The sequence below is a fragment of the Cinclus cinclus genome, chromosome 16 (assembly GCF_963662255.1).
Source record: "Cinclus cinclus chromosome 16, bCinCin1.1, whole genome shotgun sequence".
Classification (NCBI taxonomy): Eukaryota; Metazoa; Chordata; class Aves; order Passeriformes; family Cinclidae; genus Cinclus; species Cinclus cinclus.
In genome coordinates, this window is record NC_085061.1 from 2,773,861 (window position 1) to 2,794,256 (window position 20,396).

Genomic DNA, 20,396 nt, shown 5'->3' on the forward strand with positions numbered 1-20,396 from the left:
ATACGTTTTTTGGAGAACATTCTTTATCACCAATTATGGATGTGAACAAGCCCTTGATAAAAATAAGATTCTCAATGGTTCACAGAAGCAGCAGCAGCCTTCCCTTTGATAATCCTCTGATAAGCCAAAAAACGAAACCCTAAGTGCTTTTCCCAAGAGCAGTGCTTAAATCTTCTTCTTGACAACCAAGAACTTCTTGTTTGTTCTGTTAGTATCAACCTTACTACTTCTCCCTTGAAGGAAGAATAAAAATTTCACTGCTGCAGTAAGTGAATCAAGCTACAGCAAACATTGGCAGATTGGGAAATTTTCAGTTCAGCTTGACTTCACCTAACAAACAGAAAATACATCACTTCATATGGCGTTACAAAATCAAGTCTTAGACGCTTCATATCAAAAAGCATGACACTGAATATTTTTATTGTATTGTACAATTACGTACTGTTCTATACAGACTAATGTAACAAGATACCAAAGCCACCCATTGCTCTTTCTTATTCACATTTCTGTAAGCAATTTGGTATCAGAAATACAGTAGAATAATTTTTAAGCAGAATAATAGTATTAAGACATAACCTCTCCCCTCTGTTATTTTCATCAGTCCCATGACACACTGAGTAAGAGTTCTAACTACTTCAAGTATAAATAGAATTAAATTGGCAATTTAAAATAAAAGACAGTGACTCACAGCCAATAAGAGAACATCATGATGGTGATTCAAACCAATGTGCAGGCTTGTCTACTTCTAACTCTTGGTACTTTTTGACAGTGGGAATGGTTTATTTATTTACAAATACTTTAAGTCTACCGAACATTTTAAAAGGAATTTGCTAAGAGCGCTATCTGTACTGGCACTAGACTTGGCTTACGAAGAGATGGCTCTACCTCCTTTTGATGCAATAATCCTTGTTGATTGGAGCCTCAGGACAAGCCTTACCTTTGCAGTGTCTGTGTAGCACATCTAATGCAGCAATGAGGAACTCGTGTGCATCTTGTTGCTCGTACCCTGCTAAATGCCGTGCGTGAGTCCATACCAGGTGCAATAACCTATATGGAATGTGAGGAGATCGGTGCCCAGAGTAAAACTGCTCAAAGCAAACAGAAGGACATGACTGTTAACAACTTGCACAGCCTCAGAGCGTTTCATTATTAAAAAGTTAAATGAGAGCAATTAGTCAAATCAATTTAAACTGCTTAATTCTGATGGCCTTAATAATAAAGGAGAGAGACAGCTTTTGTCACAGACTACTGGAGAAGTGATCTCAGAACTGAGCAGTTCTGTTTTCTCCCCTGAAATTCCATCAATTTGTGATGGATTAGCCTGAAAAATGTGGGAGTGCAGGGAGTGGGGTAGACAGACACAAGCATCACTCATAATTTGTTTACAGATACCACTGGATTTATTAAAATAGCCTGGGAAGGAAAGAAAGGAAAAGATCCTGCATTTGAAAAGGATCAGCAATTTCATTCACTAATTATGTGAATGAAATGCCCCCCCCCCGCCCCCCCTCATATCAGAACAAACACTGAAGATGAGAATATTAGATGCTGACTGTCAGCCAATCCCTGACCCATGGCAACTCTGCATCCAAATGCTATGCACACTCCAATTTTATGGAAAAATTTCCAAGCAGGGCAGCAGTCTCATGCCAGTATTGGCCTTTCACCGTAAAAGGATTTAAAAACAACTTTATTGAGCCAGCTGTTTGCAGAGCTGAAGGTCCCCATTCAGTCAGCGATCCCCAAAGCCAGCTGCCGTCACCGCTCCAGCAGGGTGTCCCTGCCTGGGAATCTGGTGCTGGACCAGCTCCTGCATCTGCTCCTTCATCTGTTTCAGTCAGAATCTGATGAGCTGGCTCTGGACTGGCTAAAAACTGCCCCAGGTGATTTTGCCAGAAGCACATTAGAGAGTGCACAGATGAATTATTCAGTCAGCACAGCCTGATGTGAAACACTGCTGCTGCTGGGGGGGTGACGCAGCCGGGGAGGGAAATCAGCACAGGACAGGAAGACACTGATCACAGAAACTTTATAAAATTAAAAACCAGCCAGGTCCCACTTGAAAAAAAAAACAACAAACAACAAAACCCCCAAACAACCCACCCACTCACCCCAAATAAAATATGCCAAAAAAACCACCCATGCTAAGGGTCTGTGTTTCCCTGGGTTGAAGTTCAGCCCTTCCTCTATCCCTGCACAGCAATACCACTTCCAAAAGCAAAGCAGGGATGCTTGTGGGGCCTCTGCAGGATTCAGAAAAGGCCCAGAAGAGTTTATTCCCTTGACAGAGTAACATTTTATTTTTAAGAAGCGAACATTTGTAAGTTGTTTTGCCTTCCCTCACCTTCAGCAAAGCTATCTGCCAGTAAATGCTGCCTGCAACACCACAATTATGCTTTACCAAGATCCTATCAAATCCATGGCAGTTTCTTTTCAGTTACTCTTCCCAAACAGAAGACAGTAAGTGGCAAATACACAGAACAAAATCAAGATTGAAACCCCCAGCAGTATATATTTCTCATCCTTATTGGGAAAGTGATCTTCCTTCCCCATCCCTTAGTTTCTCCCTGCACAGTCTCTGACCATTTTATGTTAAGTCCAAGCACTGTGCTACAAACCTGCTGAAAGAAAACACTATTTTAAGGTGACAGGTTGGCAAAAGGCAGCACAATCTTCATCTAGTCCTCATATTGGTAGGGATTTCTACATGATTTTAGTGTATTTCCTCCCACAGAAATTTTTTCCTCGCAAGCTGTGCTCTTCCCAAACAAGAAGCTGTACCTCTGCAGCCAAACACCACAAAATACTCCTATAAATACAAAGATCAATAGTTAACTCTGATGCCAACAAGGATGACACCAAGGGACTGAAGCAGGAGTGTGGTAATTGAAATCTGCTGATGCAGCTGCTGCTCAACATAATTCAGGGAACTGCAGCAATAAAACTTCCCTGTTCTGTCACTCCTTACAATTAGTCCCAGAGCTCTCCGGTCATTTTAACCACCAGCACTCCATGTAATTACTCCACTGCAGGCACAATACCTGCCAGCAGATTTTACATTCTCTGCTGCCTCAGTAGGATGAGAAGAATCTGACAGGAAGCTTTAGCAAATTATTAACTATTATCACACAAAAAAACCTAGAAACGTGCCTGGTAAGAATGTGGGGTGGGGGAAAAGCTTCACTGCTCAAATAAATAAAACAAAGAATCTGAGCACTTTCAATAACAATATTTTGACTGGAATGTATAAAACATCCATCCCATCTCTGTAATTTCCTTGCTGCTGGGAAGAGCAGCCTATCAGGGTTGTTCCAATCCACAAAAAAGGAAAAGAGTCCATGTAAAATCTTATTCCAACCTTTTCACTGAAGTGTGCAAATATAAACAATGATGTATTTGCAAGTTACCTTTAAAACACTTCAATGGCACAAGCATTCCAAACATAATTTAAACTTTTTTTTTGTTTAAATTTGTTTTAAATTCAACAGTATCAGTTGTTTATATTGGAGAGAACTAGTTTGAGCAATTTCAAAATGCTGGGTAATACACTTCTTAATTGCTGTTCCAGGAAAAAAAAACCAAAACGGGAGGGGTGAGAAAGGAACAAACCAACCACGATTCAAAGCCTCCATTCTTACACACAGCCCAAGTAAAAGTAATTTTGTTTTTCCACTTAAAACACTTGCTTTTGCATTCTAGAGAGAATCTATGGGGGATTTAGAAGACTATAGGCATTGTAATTTGCATTATTGTTACCAAAAATATACAGACACCAGTGAGGTTTTCAAACAAAACCAGACCCCATTGCACTACACATCTGTACTTCCTTCTGATCCTTCTGCCAGACACACGCACAGAAGTTTCTCAATTATGTGAATAAACAGATAGATTTGATTTATCCTGCACTTGTATCCATGAAACAGTCTCTGAGCTTTGTAGTTACGAGTTTATAGGCAGAAATCCTGTACCAGGTTCAAGTCCAATTTAAAAAGTCAAAAAATCCTCTTGAAAATTAGTTCTCAGCAAAGACTTCAAATTTTCTGGCAATTTACAATGGATGAAAGGAGTGGGCAACACGTGGAATACATGCAATAGAACACCTTCTGGGGGTTTCCAAAAGAACAATGGTTCAAAGAATCACAAAATACATTTTGCTTGCATGAACTTGGTATGTTCCACATTTATTTCAGGGAAATGGTTTTACTAAATCAGCACACACTCTATATTTTCCACGACTAAATGCAAGGCTTCTGTCCATATAAAGAGCCTTAACTACATTTTTACTCCCTCTTGTACCTTTGTTGCAACTTATTTTATGCGTGAGTCACTTCAACAGTAGCATCTTCAAATATTGAAAATAAATAAATCATAAATCATCTCCTCCTTTTCCCTCTTGGTCCTCACTTCCCAGCTCTTCCCATGCTTGCGCTGTGCACTGTGATAGGCTCGTGAGGATGAACAATGATGGGAAAAAGGAAGGTTTTGGTCCTTCCATCTCTGAGTGGATGCACTGCATTCTGCTCTGCTCCCAGGTATTCTTACTATTCAAGTCACAGATCTTCTAATCCTACCTTCCTGAGCGGTCATTCTGAAAAAGATTTAGATAAACCTCAGGGTGTGGACCATCCTGAAATTAATTTTCATTGGTGAAGCAAAACTACAACACAAACACCAGTAGGTAAAAAGGAGTGCACCAACCCTTTCAGCCAAAAGGCTCAATGAATGGATTCTGGGTGCTCTATCTTCCCTCCATCCAGCTTCACCACTATCTGTTACTCCCAAATCCTTTTCATTCCTTTTCTTATGCCATGATTCTATTGAAAAATAGGTTTCATGTAGCACAAATGAGAATGTTAATTGATGCAGTGAGATATTTTTAAAACAAACAGAGCTCAATGCTTGGTGTGTCTGCCAGAAAAGCTACCAGGAAAAAAAACCACCTCAGTGCTGAGAGCCATCTGATAGTCATTACTCACCACCAACCTACTTCAAGGTGGAAGAACTTTGTAGCTTCCTATTTATCACAGAGAAATCACTCAACCTATATAACAACATGATCTTAAAGAAAAAAGAAATAAAGTGAGATGGGTAACTTCTGTTTGAGAGGCAAAAGAGCAGAACTTGCTTATTTATATATACTAGGTTTTATTTAATGTTCAAAACAGTCTTGCTTTTTCTCCTGGAGAGCTCCCACTCAGGCACTCACCAGATCCCCTGGCATTCCATTTGCCTAAGATCACACCTTCAGAAAAGAAGGGTGGAGGGGAGATGAAATTAACCCTTGCCCTGATTGTTTGTCCCTGGGTAAAATGCTTTGGGATAACCACACCAGTTAATCCTGGTGGGAAAGCTATGTAGAAACAAGACAGAACCTGAATCAAAGTTTCCCTGGTAATTCAATTACAAAGGAATTCTTAACCATAGCACAGAGATCTCCTGGCCTGCCTTCCTTCACTCAGACCTCAGCTCTGCAAAGCTAGTGACAGAATCTTCATTACAATCACTGCATGGAGCTGGGACACGAAACGTAACTAGTCTGCTCCAAAAAAAATGCAAGATTTTTGTTTTAATTCTGAATGCAGAGATATTAAAACTCACTGGGAACAGAACTGTACAATGGGTGCTGACAGAGCCATAAGTACAACAAGGTATTTACTGCTTGTGAGCTAAAATATACCAAGTTGGTTACAGACCAAACAGCTTTGCTTAGGAGGATTAAGCTCCAGTTTTACTTCAAGGAGGTTGAGTCACTTTCTGTGTCCTCCCACAGCACATGGCTGCAGTATTTAATGTGAAATAAGGACAGGGACTACTGCTGTCTGCACAGTCTGGTGTCACAGATATGGCTGTTCCCTCATCCATACACCCTCATGTTGCAGAACATTTAATTAATAGAATGAATGCAAGTGTAGGCATGAATTTCGATTTGAAAATGAAGGCTGAGCTTCTCAAAGTTGTGTGTGAAATTAAAGTTGGTTACAATTGAAACTACAACAAATGCTGCATTTAAGCCCCATTTTGGATAACAGCCTGTTCTTTGTTCCGTGCTCACAGTAGAGCAAAAGGCATTCTGAGCCATTAACAGGGCTCCACATACAAAAATGGAAACAAAAATCATTACCTAGAGAGTCCTGATCTTTCCTGCAGCCTCTCAATCTGTAATGTAACACTTATTTTCCCTTTCCCAAGGGATTTAAAAAAAAAAATTGCATGTGTAAATAGAATCTGGTGATGTTCATCAGCATGAGACTTTATATCACTATTCAATGAAAGGATACCAAGAATATAACAGTTCCTTGTTCTTAAATGAGCAAATAGGTTTCTGTATTAACAGGATACAAAAACTGGTATTTCTATTCCATGACTGATTTTTTTATCTAGGCATTGTGGCATTTCCCCACTTAACTGCACATCTGGTTTCAATAATCCTACAGCTGCTACCTATTGGTCTGCCTGCCTTTTGTTTTTACCTCCTTTCCTGACAGACTCAGGAGCAACTGAAAAACAGAACAAAAAGTAAGAAATGTAACATATAGCTAATGGTTGATAAGCAGCATGAAATGTGGCAAATCCTCGTAGTCTTGAAAGTGAGCAGAAAACAACTTTATACTGGAACAACTAAAGGGGCTTTACCTTCTTCTATGTATGTTTAACTCACCTGCAGTGACCAAAAAGAATCATCTCTGGTGAAAAAGGCACAGGAGTAAAATGAAATTGGAAATCACAAGATAAAGGTAAAGCTATTTTAGGTTGGTCCCTGTCAGAATGAACTTCCACGACAGCACATCCACAGAAAACCTGCTCTGTGTACAGACATCTCCAGCAATTTTAAATGCTTCACGACAGTACATTCACTACATCTCTTTCTGGGCTTTTTTGGTTGGTTTTATTTTACTTACCAAGAACGCCGGATCGACCACTGAGGGAAAGGCACAGAACTGGCTTTGTTTTGAAAGACATCTTAAAACTAGGAGCCCATGTCCACCCACAATCCTTGCAATACTGATGTGGAATTAAGACAGATAATAAAGCTCTTTGGCTATTAAGGAAAAGCCTGTGCCTGTCTCACACAGCACAGACCAGACCTACAGTAAAAACACACTGCAAAGCAAGTTTCCTGAGTGGGAAAAAGAAAGAAGTGCAGCTTGTACAGGGAAGACACAAACTGTAGCAACACATTCACTTATCTTTATCCTCTTTCCTGGCCCTCACTGGGTTTACACAGAAAAGATGTTTCTGCCAGTGAACAAGCACTGAATTGCAATCTTTAAAATATTCATACAGACCTACATAATCCAGTACCTTAAACCACAAGGATGTACACTCCTGCCTTATTCTCACTCCCATTATCACCCAAAGAGCTCATGACATATTTTCCAGTTACAACTTGCACCTTTAATTAAAGCACACATTGAGCTTTAAAACTAAGGACTCCCAGATCAGTCTCAGAAGAACAGGCAGCACTGTAATTATTTCCAATACCAGCTTTGCCTAAACAAGGGTGACTTCAGAACAGGACTTAAAAGCCATTAGTTTTCTTTTCAGCAGGTAGGTTTTTTTTACAGTGAGCTCTCAATCTCTACTGCTCTATTTTACTACAATTTGAGGGAAAACACGACTTGCATTCCCTTTATATTTGCAAATAGAACACAATTCCTTTTGGGGTAAGAAACAGCATCTGCAAGAAGGTGATGCTTTGTGGCAAACAGCACTCACCTCCTGAAAGAGCGTAGACATTTCACAGACCAGACATGAGCTGGGGCTTTGCATTTCACATTTGTGCCTGTCGGAGAGGAAGAAATCTCGCAGCAGTGGAGTGTGGGTAAGTGCCTGGACAATACAGTTCATAAAACATGTGTTCCCAAGATTGATTAGCCCTCGTAGACCTATAAAGACAGAAAGGGGGAGGGGATGCATAAGCATTATCAAGTTTTAAAAGTGGTAATTTGCATTTTTATATAGTTTTCACAATAGTGCTATGGATTTACTATATTACATGCACAGCTCCAAATACAGTTTTATACTGGTTTAGGGAGGCTACTGGCATTCGTGTACTCAAGTCACAGGAAGCTGCAGAAGCTTTCTGAACTACACTAGGATTTCTTAAATTCTAAGAAATAAGGAAACCTAAAAAATTCAGCAACACCAATACCATTTTTTTGCAATGGCTGTTGTGCCACATTTCACCAAAATATGTCCCTCCCCAAGATTGATACCAAAGTACAATGACAACAATTGGTAAGTCAGTACAGTAAGAAACCAATACATTTAAAGAAATCAGTGAGTAAGTTTTCAGATTGTTTAAAAAAGCTTTCCCCCCATGCAGGTCATGAAGCCAGAATAAGGTTTTTGTACTGTTATTATCATCTTTCTAAGACGGGCAGCAAAGGAAACAGCCCTGACAAGTCAGGCTGTGACATCCAATGCAGACTTAGATTTTGTATAAAACCCAAGATCTGAACAGAACAACTTTAAAAAAAAGAAACTCTGAACAACATTAATTCCACACTCGTTTCGGGAAAATTAAACATTAATCTACAGCATACATCAAAAAATTCAACTTGGCATAAGAGGATTCATCACACCTTAAGTCAAACGTTCAGTAATGCCCAGAGACGATTCCTTGTGCTTGGAAACCAAGATGCTTAAAGGAAAGCTCTTTTGTTGCACAACAGAAGAGAGTTTAGGAGTGGGGAAAGCTTTTCAGTCATTTGCAAAGTCTAAGTGAGAAGAAAAACATGCTCAAATCCTTGAGTATTCTTCCAAAATGTTAACACAATACCACCAGACAGGAGCACTACACAAGAAGAGCATCAGGTGGCCAAGAATGCTTATTTTTAATCAACAACTTACTTTGAAACGAGATAAAATGCACCGACAGATATTACTCTGGTATTGATTTTAAATCAACACAGTCCTCTTCTGCAATAAAAATAGGATTACTACAGAAACATCGAAAGAAAACACAGGATTACTGGACAGAGAACGAAGAATTTCCTTGTCATTCCACGGGATGAAAAAAACCTCTCAGCTGGCAGTGCTGTGGTAATTAGAAGTGGTGCAGTTCCCGTGCAGTACAGCAGATAGTGCTCCAAGGGCTCTTTAGCATCCTGCAGCACGAGGGGGTGTGGTCCAGTCGCTGTGTTACCCACCAGAGCCGGCACCCGGAGCCGAAGGCACGGACACAGAGCACTCCTACATTATTTTCCTGTTTATCTCAAGCAACATCAACCTGCTTCCAGCAGCTTCCCTGTTCCTTCTGTTTACTCACAGGACAAAGTTTCTCATTATAGTACAGTGACTTCTACTGGGCAGAAGCTTGTTGCAATTATTTGCTTGGTTTTCATGCTGGGAGGCAATAAGTGTGTGCACAACATTAGCAGAGTGTTAAATAGTTAATTTGTTGGAGCAGCTTGAAATACTGTGTGATGCTTCAGCTTGGTCCACAATCCTATTTCAATTCCCAGTCTGTGTCTCTGCAAACAATGTCACAACAGGAGGGGGCTCGTGCTGTGCAAGTGGAGAAACGTTTTGGTACCTCTTGCTTACCTCTCCCCTCGTTTTCTGCCATTTAAAATCGACTGGGTTTACTTAAATCACAGGCTGTGCTCACAGGAGGCTGGAAGGCTCCCTGACATGCAGGGTATTTTGAGAAGCGGAAGAGTCTCTCCCTATTTCTCCCTCTGGTTAGCACCAGATTTCAAAGCCAGCCTGTTCAGCACAGAAAGCTGGAGGAAAACCAGTAGTAAATCTAGAGATTCCCCTTAGTGCTTTTTGGTGCCTAATAGAGCAGTCACAAAAGCAAACACAAAGGCAGCTTTTTGGAATCATTTATTAAACACCATTTTTTACATGCCTGTGGCTGGACTGTCTTTCCCTGTGACCACAAGAATCAAATCTTCCTCAAAGTTGCCACCAGAAGACAGTTACAGGTATCAGACTCAGAAGGCTCTTGGTTTACTCTGCTTGTTTGGTCTTTGGTGTCAGTTTTTCACGGATCTAAATGGAGTGATTCATGTGCTGGGATTTCACTTGAATGAACCAAGACAAAGCAACCTGCAAAACAGACAAGGCTGAAATGTGAATACTCCAAACCCCAATAAAAATCAGAAAATGGTGATTTGTAGCAAAACATGAGAATTTACTCAGTTGAAAAGGGAAAAAGGGAAGGAGCACACATCAATCTTATCCTTGTGGGAGCAATGACTGCAGCTGCTGTAGTCTCTTAAACTGGTGTTTGAAATGAAGCAGGTATGAGGAACTACAGCTCAGGTACTGCATAAATATTTGCAGCACATTGAAAAACATCAGAATTTGATGTAGGTAAACTAAAGAGCTGACAGAACTCAGAACAACACATCCTCCTGTGCTTAACTTTTATGGGGAATAATGAGTTTTGCTGGAAATAAAACCAGCTAAAAATTAAAGCCTGTACAGCACTCTGGTCAATAACATATTGAGAATGTAAAAGCTTTGTGCCTGCCACACCTATTCTTCCCTCCCCTTTAATAAAGCCTGGCAAGGTTTTGCTGGAACAGTCAAGCATTTCAACATGTGGGTCATAAATTAACAGAAAAATAATGTGCCAAAACCTCACATGTAGCAGTCCATTTCTGCTATGGCACCACAGTGGTCTCCACCAGGCTCTAATGAGAGCACAGTGTCAGAGTCTAAGGATTGCCAGCAGGCTCCAACCTCAACTATTAAAGCAGCTCTGGTACTTTGCAAACTTCTGCTGTGCTTCATAGCATTGTCTTTATTCTTGTTTCTTATGAATTGCTTCTGAAATATGCAAGAGCAACCTGTGAGACACTTAGTATTTTCTACACATGGTTGTGTGCTGTTGTGGTAAATGTACTTCACAGGAAAAGCAGTTTTAGCTCTGAACCTTGCTGATACAATTCTAAATATTGGAATAAATTAACACTGCTGTTAAGACAAAATTGTCATATATATATATATATATCTCTATATATATATCTAGTACAATCATAAAAGAAGGAAATGTCCTTTAAACATCATGCATGGAATACAGACTCTACCAAAAGCTGGGCAGGCAGGGCATAAGCAAAAGCAAGAAATCTACTTCTGCAATGCCTTGAGCATAGGGAAACCAATCTGGGAAATTCTTTGTACATTTGTTCTCAAGACTGGGTTCTGGCTGGCTTACCTTTGTCAGCTTCAGTTCTTCCAACTTCTTCCAGGAACAGGTTCTGTTTTTCCAATGCTCAAAGCAATAGATCTGCAACACTGGGCAACAGTGGTTGAGATCCAGAACACTGGTTCTGCCAGTCCACCCACACAGGGGAGATGAAAAATCCAAGACAAGATAAGGAAATTCCACTTCTCCATGAAATGCAACTCTATAGCTATTAGAGGTGGGGAAGCAGGGAAATGAGAGGACCACACATAAATAGAAACCACAGAAAACCCAATCTTGCCCTCATGAAGGAGGTTTTGTTTGCCTCCAAACTCAGGCTTCGGGCTGGAACTGGAAAGAGTAAACAAACCAGTCTGAAGAAATGTTCCCATGCAAAAGCCTAGGATTTAGTGGAATGAAGGTTCTGGAAGGAAGAGAAGCAGTCACTGGACAATGCATCTTGGTGAAACAACCAGGAGAGCATTCAGATGCACCAAAGCACAGCCAGCCTGAGATCCTTTCTACATGGAGCACAGGTTGCAACACCTTAGAGCAATCTTTGTCCCCTACCCCCAGTCCCTCATCTGGTGTTGATGCTTCCCTGCAGCTCCATCAGACAGTGTCATAAATCAGTGCAAGCTGAGGAAGAGCTCACTGAAATATTTAAAGACAATTCAACACCACACTTGGAAACAACCAGTGTAGCACAGCAATGAAGATTTCTAGGACAATTTTGGATCTTCATCCTATGTTCATCCAACAGCAATTGGCAACAACATTTAAGAGCACCTTTCTGAGAGCATTTCAAGACAGGACTGCCCTAGCACCTAAAACTACACCCAAATTCTCTCTCAGCTCTCAAGTTTCAGGTGTAGAACATATCACACATGACCTGAATGGAGCTGCCACAAACACTGGCTCAGTCAGACCCAGAGCTGCTATTCTACCTGCATGCCAGGAGCAGCAGTTTTGCTAATGGGGTTAGTGACAGCAATTATTTTTCAAAGCTAATCCCTTTTGAAATGTTAATACAAAAACACTCATTTCAGAAAGCAGCAGTATACAGATATGTGAAATTACAAGTCTACACAGGAAAACTCATCACATTCTGTGACACCGATGATCACATGAGTGATCAAAAAAAACCCCAACCATGCAGTTTTGGTGAATTTATTCCCCAACACTTCAGCTAAGCATCCTTTCTCAGGGACTGAAACCCACAGGAACTACAGAAGCAGGAACACTGAGTCAAATGAATTAGAACTTTTTCTTCAGAGGTTTTTAGAGAACATTTTTTACAAGCTTACCAATAACACATTTGGGTATTAAACTGTTTTGACAACTGTTTAAGAAAAAGCTATAGAAACTTTTACCACAGCAAAATTAAATGAAGAAACTTCAACCACATGATCTTAAAAACTAATTGAACAATTCAACTACCTACAGCAAACACAGAACATGCAATCTACCCTGAAAGAAAAAAAAGCAATCTTGGGAGAGAAAAGAGGAAGAAGAAAATATGTGATCCATTGATTCGCATTGGTTCATTAGATCTTTCTTTCAACAGAGTAGTTTTGACAGCAACACCAAGCAAGGGATTACATGACAGATCAAAGTGAAGATGAACACTCAAGGCAATTATCTTCCCTTGCTGGGTTACTGCTGAAACAGGTGAAAACATTCTCATGCACCCTTGTTTTTACTTTTCTGACTTGACTCCCCTTCTCCAGCTATTCAGGGCTGCCAGGTCAGTCCCTGCTCCGTTCAAATCACTGTAAATCCCTTTGGAAACAAATCTCCTTCCTTGAGCTGTACCACCAGCACCAGCACCAGCACTCACCTCCCACCCCCTGAGCTATTCCATCACCAACAAGCACAACCTGGAGAGCTTCACTCGCTCTTCTGCTCTACCCAATTTTTAAGCTAAGACTTTTAAAAAGTCAGAATAGAGTTTTAGAGCAATACATCTTAATTTAGAAAACGAGATCTGCAATACATGTATATTATATTCTATACACGAGTATTTCACTGTATCACTGCATTATCTAAAAATGTCTCTTGAATATCATATAAATGTGTGTGCACATCAAAATTCATAGACCATGTTGAATCCTGCAGTTTTGGGAGGCTGAGAGGTGACAGAGGATATTGTATTTAGATAATACTGTTATAAAAATAGGATTTCTTTTTCCTGTTTTAACTATAAGTAAGTATTTTCATTTGTCACTGACAAGAATCAAATAAAAATCAGCCCCTTCATCCAAAAGCCCTGATAATACAGAAGACACTGAGTCCAGAAGCAGTCAGCATAAGACTGAAGAATAACTCCTGTAAACAGACAGAAAGCAAGTTACAGGACTATTTTAGATGCACTGCATTGTGTACTGCACTAAAACCTACAATTTAGCCACTCCTACACAGCAGAAAGGCAAATAAATCAGAAAAGGCCTTCTGGAATGAAAAAAAAAAAAAAAGAAAAAGAAAAAAGTCATCACAGGAAAAAGAAATACTTGAATTTTAAATGAAATCCCATCTTTAACTTTCCCATTTCCAGCTAAAGGATTCTGGATCACTGCATTTTTTCCATTGCTATTGAAGTAACAGATTGCTCAACAGCAAAAAATTTGCTTATGTGTACAAAAGGGAACTGTCCATGAGTTTGTTTCCAGTTAAGAACCCTGGAGTCCAACTACAGAAGCTACTACACTGGAGGGAACAAGAATATGCCATGAGTGGCACATGCATTGCAAAATCATTAAGTGGGGAGAGAAAACAATATAGTCATTATTCCTCCTTGGATGTATCAGCAGCACCAGAAGACCAGGACTATTTATAAGGCTGAATCATCAAACCCCCAAGTTCTGAGTCTTGGTGTGTCACTCCTGTACAGAGATGGTGGAATTCAGCCCCATTACTGACCTGCTTCACTGTTACCACAGCTCTACCCCGAGCCAAAACCAGCTTAGTCAGCCCAAAGGATGGATCCAGACACAATTCATTGAGCAATTCACACACACCTGAGCAACAACCCAAACCCACAGGGGGAATTTGTGCCATGCACTGAATGCAGGCTGGCACCTCAACCAGGGGCATGTACTTCCTCTGCCTAAGGTACTCCTTCCTGACTAAGGGTGGTTTTGTTTTTCTGAAAGAGAGCTAATTTCACACATTCCAGATTTTAAGTGGTTCAAAATAAACAAAACAACACAGCTGTTCATATTTCCCAGTCTGTAAGAAAAATCTCACCTCGTGTGTTTTGACTTGAATTCAACACTTGAAAGTGTATTCAAGTACTTTATTCAGGCTCACAGGGCAACTTCAAGTCTTTTTTTGGATAATTTCTGGCATATTTGTGTGCAACTGAGCAGTTCTGGAGTGACCTCAGCATTCCAAAGAGACTTTCCAGGTTTATTCTTTATGTTGTGTTTGAATTGCCATTCAAAAGTCAATGTTTTTGTTCTTTTCTTCTCCATAAAAATACCCATAAACCCATGAAAAGTTACCAAATGGCAACAACCCACCTACATTACGTTGCCAGGATAGATGCACAGTGAGATTTGCAGCAGTTCAGAAGCAGAGAATAATGTATTTTCTAGCAGATCTATGAAGAGGACTTAGTTCATTCACACCACATGGAAACAACAGCACTTACTGAAACACCAATAATGTTTTTCCAGCATTTAGTTTGCCCCCCACCCTTCTTAGTTAACAGGGAACTGATTGTATTCACTATTCTTATTCAATAGCTTCAGTGACATCACATAATAACACACTTAGAGAAGGGACAAACCACATCAGGACAGTGCAAATGTAATTGGAAGACAAAACAATAACTCAAGAGCAACTTGTTAAAGGGGAGAAACTATCTGAAATCCATTAAGTTCAATAAAAACAATTGTGAAGTAGGAAACAAGAAGAAATTAAGAGGACAAACACAAAATAAAAAGCAATGGCTACAGTAAGTCAGCCTCAAGAACTTAATCTTGAGCTGTAGTTCTACAAACACAAGAACTTAACAGGAAAATGAGAAGGCCTGCAGGTCATTCTGCTCAGCTGACAGGTAAATCTCAGCTGCATGATGTCTGGAATTGAGCACCCATTTCAAAAAGAAATTATGCAAAATCAAGAACATGAGTAAAAATTTGTATGGAATTAATATTTGAGGTTGGAGAAACAACTGAAGAATCCACTAGTTGAGTTAATTAATTAAAACCAGATAGTGTTGGTGGAGGAACAGCCAGGCTGACAATTTTCAAGTACGTTACAGGCCACTACAATGAGGACTGTAATTAACTCCTGTGACCTACCAAAACTATAATAAAAAAAGACTGAGCTCACAAGAAGTAAAATTTAATTAGATATTAAAAATAATTGTCTCAGTCAGAAAACATTGCAATGAGGGAGTTTGGGACTCTAGAGTTGTTGGAGTGGTTCCAAAGGCAGCTCTGTCAGCCCAGTGCACCTGACTCAGGAGAGATGCTTGATGCCCTTCCCTGTTTCTCATCCTAAGCCTGCTCAGCCATTCAGACTGATTCAAAAGCACACAGACCAGACTGGGACAAAGCACACAGACCAGCTCTGGCTGTGAGGTGAGGGCACTGCCACACAACAGCTCAGCCCACCTGATGCCAACTGCAAAAGTGGCGTCACAGAAAGGACGAACTCACCCCCTGCACACAGCAATGAGCCTCTGACCTCTGAGCAGTTTCACCCAGCTCACAGGGGCCAGGACACACAGACAGTGCCAGAACAAGAGAGGGATGCAGGGACTGGCAGTGCCTCCCAAAACAGTCACCCCTCACCCCCTCTCCTGTAACAAATTCCCAGCACAGGCAGGTGTCTCAAAGCCACAGGCTGAGCAGTGAACAGCCCTCAGCCCTGGATCCCTACTTGACCTCACAGCTTTGCAAACCAAAATTACCTGCCCTGCTGCCACTGAGGCAAGGATGGAGAACAGGTAACAGCTGCTGCTGGAATGAGGTCTGCTAACTCTCCTCAATGCTATTTTTAGACTACATAGGTATTCTGTGCATGGGCTTTTGCATTTGTGGCTCAATATATCACTCTCTCCATTTAGTAATGCAAAAAAAAAAAAGAGTCACAGGATAAGGCAACGAGATCGCCTGGGTCTGGTACTTTGGTTCATTACCTTTGTGTCACACATGCTACTGTGTGTCAAGGAAAATGTACGTTTGCAGCTGTCAAAAAGGTTTAAAATCAATTCTGGAAGAGCTCAATGGAGTCCCTGTATCATGCTGCACCTTCGATTAAAAGCAACTCTGTAACATTGACACAAGAGTGGACCCAGGATTCAGCATAGGAGATGCGTGTTTGTGGCTTATCTAAACAAAGAATTTCTAGTAATGACATAGAAATAACCAGCAACAAATATCGATGAAATTCAAGAAAGGCTGCCCTTTGCCAGATTTAGGAGGAAAATGACATCTCTAAGCAATGACTACCAAAGATGGCTTTACTACAGATCCTTCCCCAGAGCAACAGCTTGGCCTTTCCACACATTCTACTCGGACACATATTGTTGGAAGAACCTAAGGGCAAGTGACATCTTTGGAGCAAACACATCAAACAAGTTACCAAGAGTATGATCCAACACAAAGTGTATAATTTTATATCACTATTGCCCAGATGAAACCAGAGCCAGAAATGACTCCTGAGCATGCACAGTGCGCCAGACACACAAAATATTCTCTATACTCTACTTCCAGCATGTATATCTTTGAGCCAATTCCCAAACTGATGATGCCAAAACAGGAGCCTTTCCACTGCCCAGAGTTCTCATTCCTTGCCTTAGGGCACATTCCCTGTTGAGTTCATTTCCTGGGGTTGCTGTGTGTGTTCAGTAGTGTGCAAGCACCGTGCTGCTCCCGATTCTCTGGAGGGGTACTGAGCAGTAAGGATTGTTTTTACTCCTGTTTCTCAAGGCCTAGAGCACTTCACACAAGGCAAGTGATCTCCTTGGATGGTGTGGGTTGTGAGCTTACAGCCTGTCACTAGTTTGCAGTGGCTGCATGCCCAGATTAAGACCAAGCACACAGGGCAGGAACACTTGATGTCCTTTAGGTTCTCCTCCTTGTGATTTGGTGGCAATTGGCTCCTGTGTGCACACCCTCAGCTTTGTAAAATGAGTCAGCATTCCTAAAATATCTGGCAATACAAACAAACAAACCCCTTAAGGTTAATTTTTCATATGGCCTGTGTAAATAGAGAAGCTGTTTCAAGCAAGACAAGGGACTGCAAGTATCTCTTCCCTCTGAATTTAGATTAAGAAATGGTGTTTCCAAAACAAAATAAAAAAATGAGGGGTTTTGACTAAGCCACTGAAAAGTGCATTGAACCTTCCACTAAAAGCACAAGAAAACAGCTGTAGAAGTTAATATCACCTGATATGTCCCTGTATCTCAATTCAGAATTAACAGTACCTGTATTATTCCTGACAAATGTTTCTCTGAATTATTCTTAAATCTCTTCAATGATGAGATCCTGCAATATTCCCTGATGCCTCTTGTATTCTGAAGTGTTCCGGTCTCATCTTTGTAAACAAAGTAAGTCCGAGTTTAAGAACTGCAACAACGTTAATATGGAAGATACACATACAATAAAACCTACAGATAAGCTCCCCTAATGCTAGAGCTTCAAATCAAAATAAATATAATGCTGCAAACAGCAACAGCTTTACAACAGCTCCCAAAATGAGGAAGGAGACAACTTGTCCAAAACACTGGGTAATCGCTGGTTTTCTCTCTCTATGAATTTACTGTCTCCCACAGCAAGCTTAAGTTTAAAAAAAATGTGGGGGAGAGGAAAAAGGGAGTTAAAGGAAAGGATCTCTACATTGTGCAAGAGTAGTTTAGAGCCTTTTGGTAAATCATCTCACAAGATGAGGACCCTGGAGCACCCTGCAAATAAAGGTTTGGGTGGTTTTTTTTCCCCTTAAAGGTTGTGGAAAATGTCAGTTTTTATATCTGTAATTTTGTATTTCAGCATTTTTATTGACCATCTGCATTGTGAAATTGTTTTTCTCTTTCAGGTGTCAGGAAGAAACCAATGCAGCATGTTCTCAAATCCAGAAACCTACACAGCATATAATCATCACAGCAACCATTTCCCTGTTTGATTCTCTCAGCTGAAATGAAGAAAGCTGAAAGAGACATTAAGTTCTGCAGCAGAACTTGAACCAAACTTGTCTGAATTCCTGTCCTGGCATATCAAGACCCACTGAACAAATTTTGCCTGCTGTACTTCAACCTGATCCAATCTCTGTCAGGATCTCTCTCTGAGCATTGAGTGAACATTGGGGAATGTACACACTGGAGAAGAAAACATCTTTCAAACAGGTCACTAGAAATAACCACATAATCAAATTTATTACTAAATATCAAAGCATTATCTGACCCCTGTAAAATATGAAGATCAATTGGCAGGAGGACAAAGACAGGATCACAGAATCTTGGAATGGTTTGGGTTGGAAGGGAGCTTAAGGATCTCCTAATTCCAACCTGGTAGGGACACCTCCCACTGGAGATGTGGAAGCATGTCACAAGAGCTTCAGAAACAAAAAGGCACCCATTCCTGAGAAGCAGAAAGCAATATAAAATGCCACATTTAAGTACATGTTCTGCACAAATTTCCTTAGTTTACTACTGAAGCCAGAGACCTCTCAACTCTGCTGCTCCTTGTATACTCAGATATACAAAGATGAACAAATTTAAAGCTGAATAAGGCCATGGAGAAGCTCTCAAAGCAACCAGGAGCTGCCCCATCTCACAGACTTTATAAAGTAAATTTCAAGACATTGAAGTCCTAGGAATCTGAGCAAGTAAATAATTATTCTCATAATTGCTGGAAGGTCAGGGAGAAGAGACAGAAGACACCCAACAGCAAAAAAGTAACAGTAGCAGGCAAAGAACAGGAATTGTTTGTGGAAACGCTGGGGTAATGGATCCAAAGCTTTATGAGACTGGCCTTTAACAGACAGTTAAGCTGTAGACCCTTCAAGGTGTTTTCCTCTGGCAAAAGAAAGCCTTTACACAAAACACTTCAAAAGGTGGAACAGAAGAAGATATTCTCTTTGCCCTCCCCCAAAGCAGCCCAAGTTAAAAGCTCAGCGAGCTCTTTCGTGCTCTGCACAGAGCACAAGCCTTGCAGAGAGCCCTGTGCAGATGGCACCCGTATAGAACAAGAGGTACTCCCACCAAACTGACAAAATAAAATTCACACCCGCAGCCGTCCTTTCCCCCTAATATCACACCATATGCTGCCTACAAGTTTTTACCCTTCCTCCAAACAGATTTCACAAATTAATAACTTAAGGAGCAGGCTAAGCGCCAATGAAATTAAATGCATCCAAATATATTAATATGCACAAATTATTGTTGATGAACTGGCACAGAGCTCGTCCAACAATCCACAACACACAAACCATGCCACATGCTGTTTATGCATATTCCTGCTTTCAATATATACTGTATCTACCTTCTGGCCACACAAAGCCAACACTGGAACAGACAGGAAAGAGCAGAATGAAAGGTCAGAGTAAATATAATCCAAAAGCAATCCACAAAAGAACAAAACTGAGATGGGGATGATTGACCTTGTTGAAAATGCTACGCTTGCTGTGCTGACACCGAGTTAATCAGGTGAAAATACAGTGATAAATCAAGACTTATTTCAGATTGTTGGCTAGAGAGATCTATGGATGCCCCATCCCTGGAAGTGTCCAGGACAGGGCCTGGCACAGCCTGGGACAGTGGAAGATGTCTCTGCCCATGGCAGGAGGGAGAACTGGATGAACTTTAAGGCCCCTTCCAAGGCAACTCATTCTGTGATTCTATGATTTACTAAAGATAAGAAAATGAACCTTCTCATGCTAAGGACACATCTCTGCCCATGACAAAACAACAGGCACTGGTCCATAACCACTGCAGCTCCATGGGCTAATTCTCAACTTCCTTATCTGTAACAATAAATACCTCATCTAAATAAGGTATCTCAGCTAAATAAGGCATTCAGAGGGCCATAATCAGATTCTGGCTAAGTACTGCTGTTGGGCTTTCCTTGGTAAGAAAATTCAGATTCCCACAAAAATCCATTCAGATGACAAAGTCAGACTGCATTTTTCACTGAAAGGCTGCTATTTTGACTGCATACTGAAGTTATATAATGATTTAGTGAAGAAAACACAGCACAAGAAAAAAATTAGCTACCATTAGAGAATGAGATAAGACAAATAATTGAG

The 20,396-nt window shown here is 40.6% G+C and overlaps 1 protein-coding gene across 2 annotated transcripts in view; it reads right to left on the reverse strand.

The window, feature by feature from the left end:
• The window catches only part of USP22 (ubiquitin specific peptidase 22), a 93,226-nt gene that overhangs the window by 18,159 nt on the left and 54,671 nt on the right, over positions 1 to 20,396 (reverse strand). For both annotated transcript variants that reach the window (XM_062503472.1, XM_062503471.1), the window contains 2 exons: positions 7,717 to 7,886; positions 938 to 1,085 (listed from right to left, as the gene is read on the reverse strand). In XM_062503472.1, the coding sequence (XP_062359456.1) occupies positions 938 to 1,085; positions 7,717 to 7,886 (318 nt within the window). The remainder of the gene's footprint in view (positions 1 to 937; positions 1,086 to 7,716; positions 7,887 to 20,396) is intronic.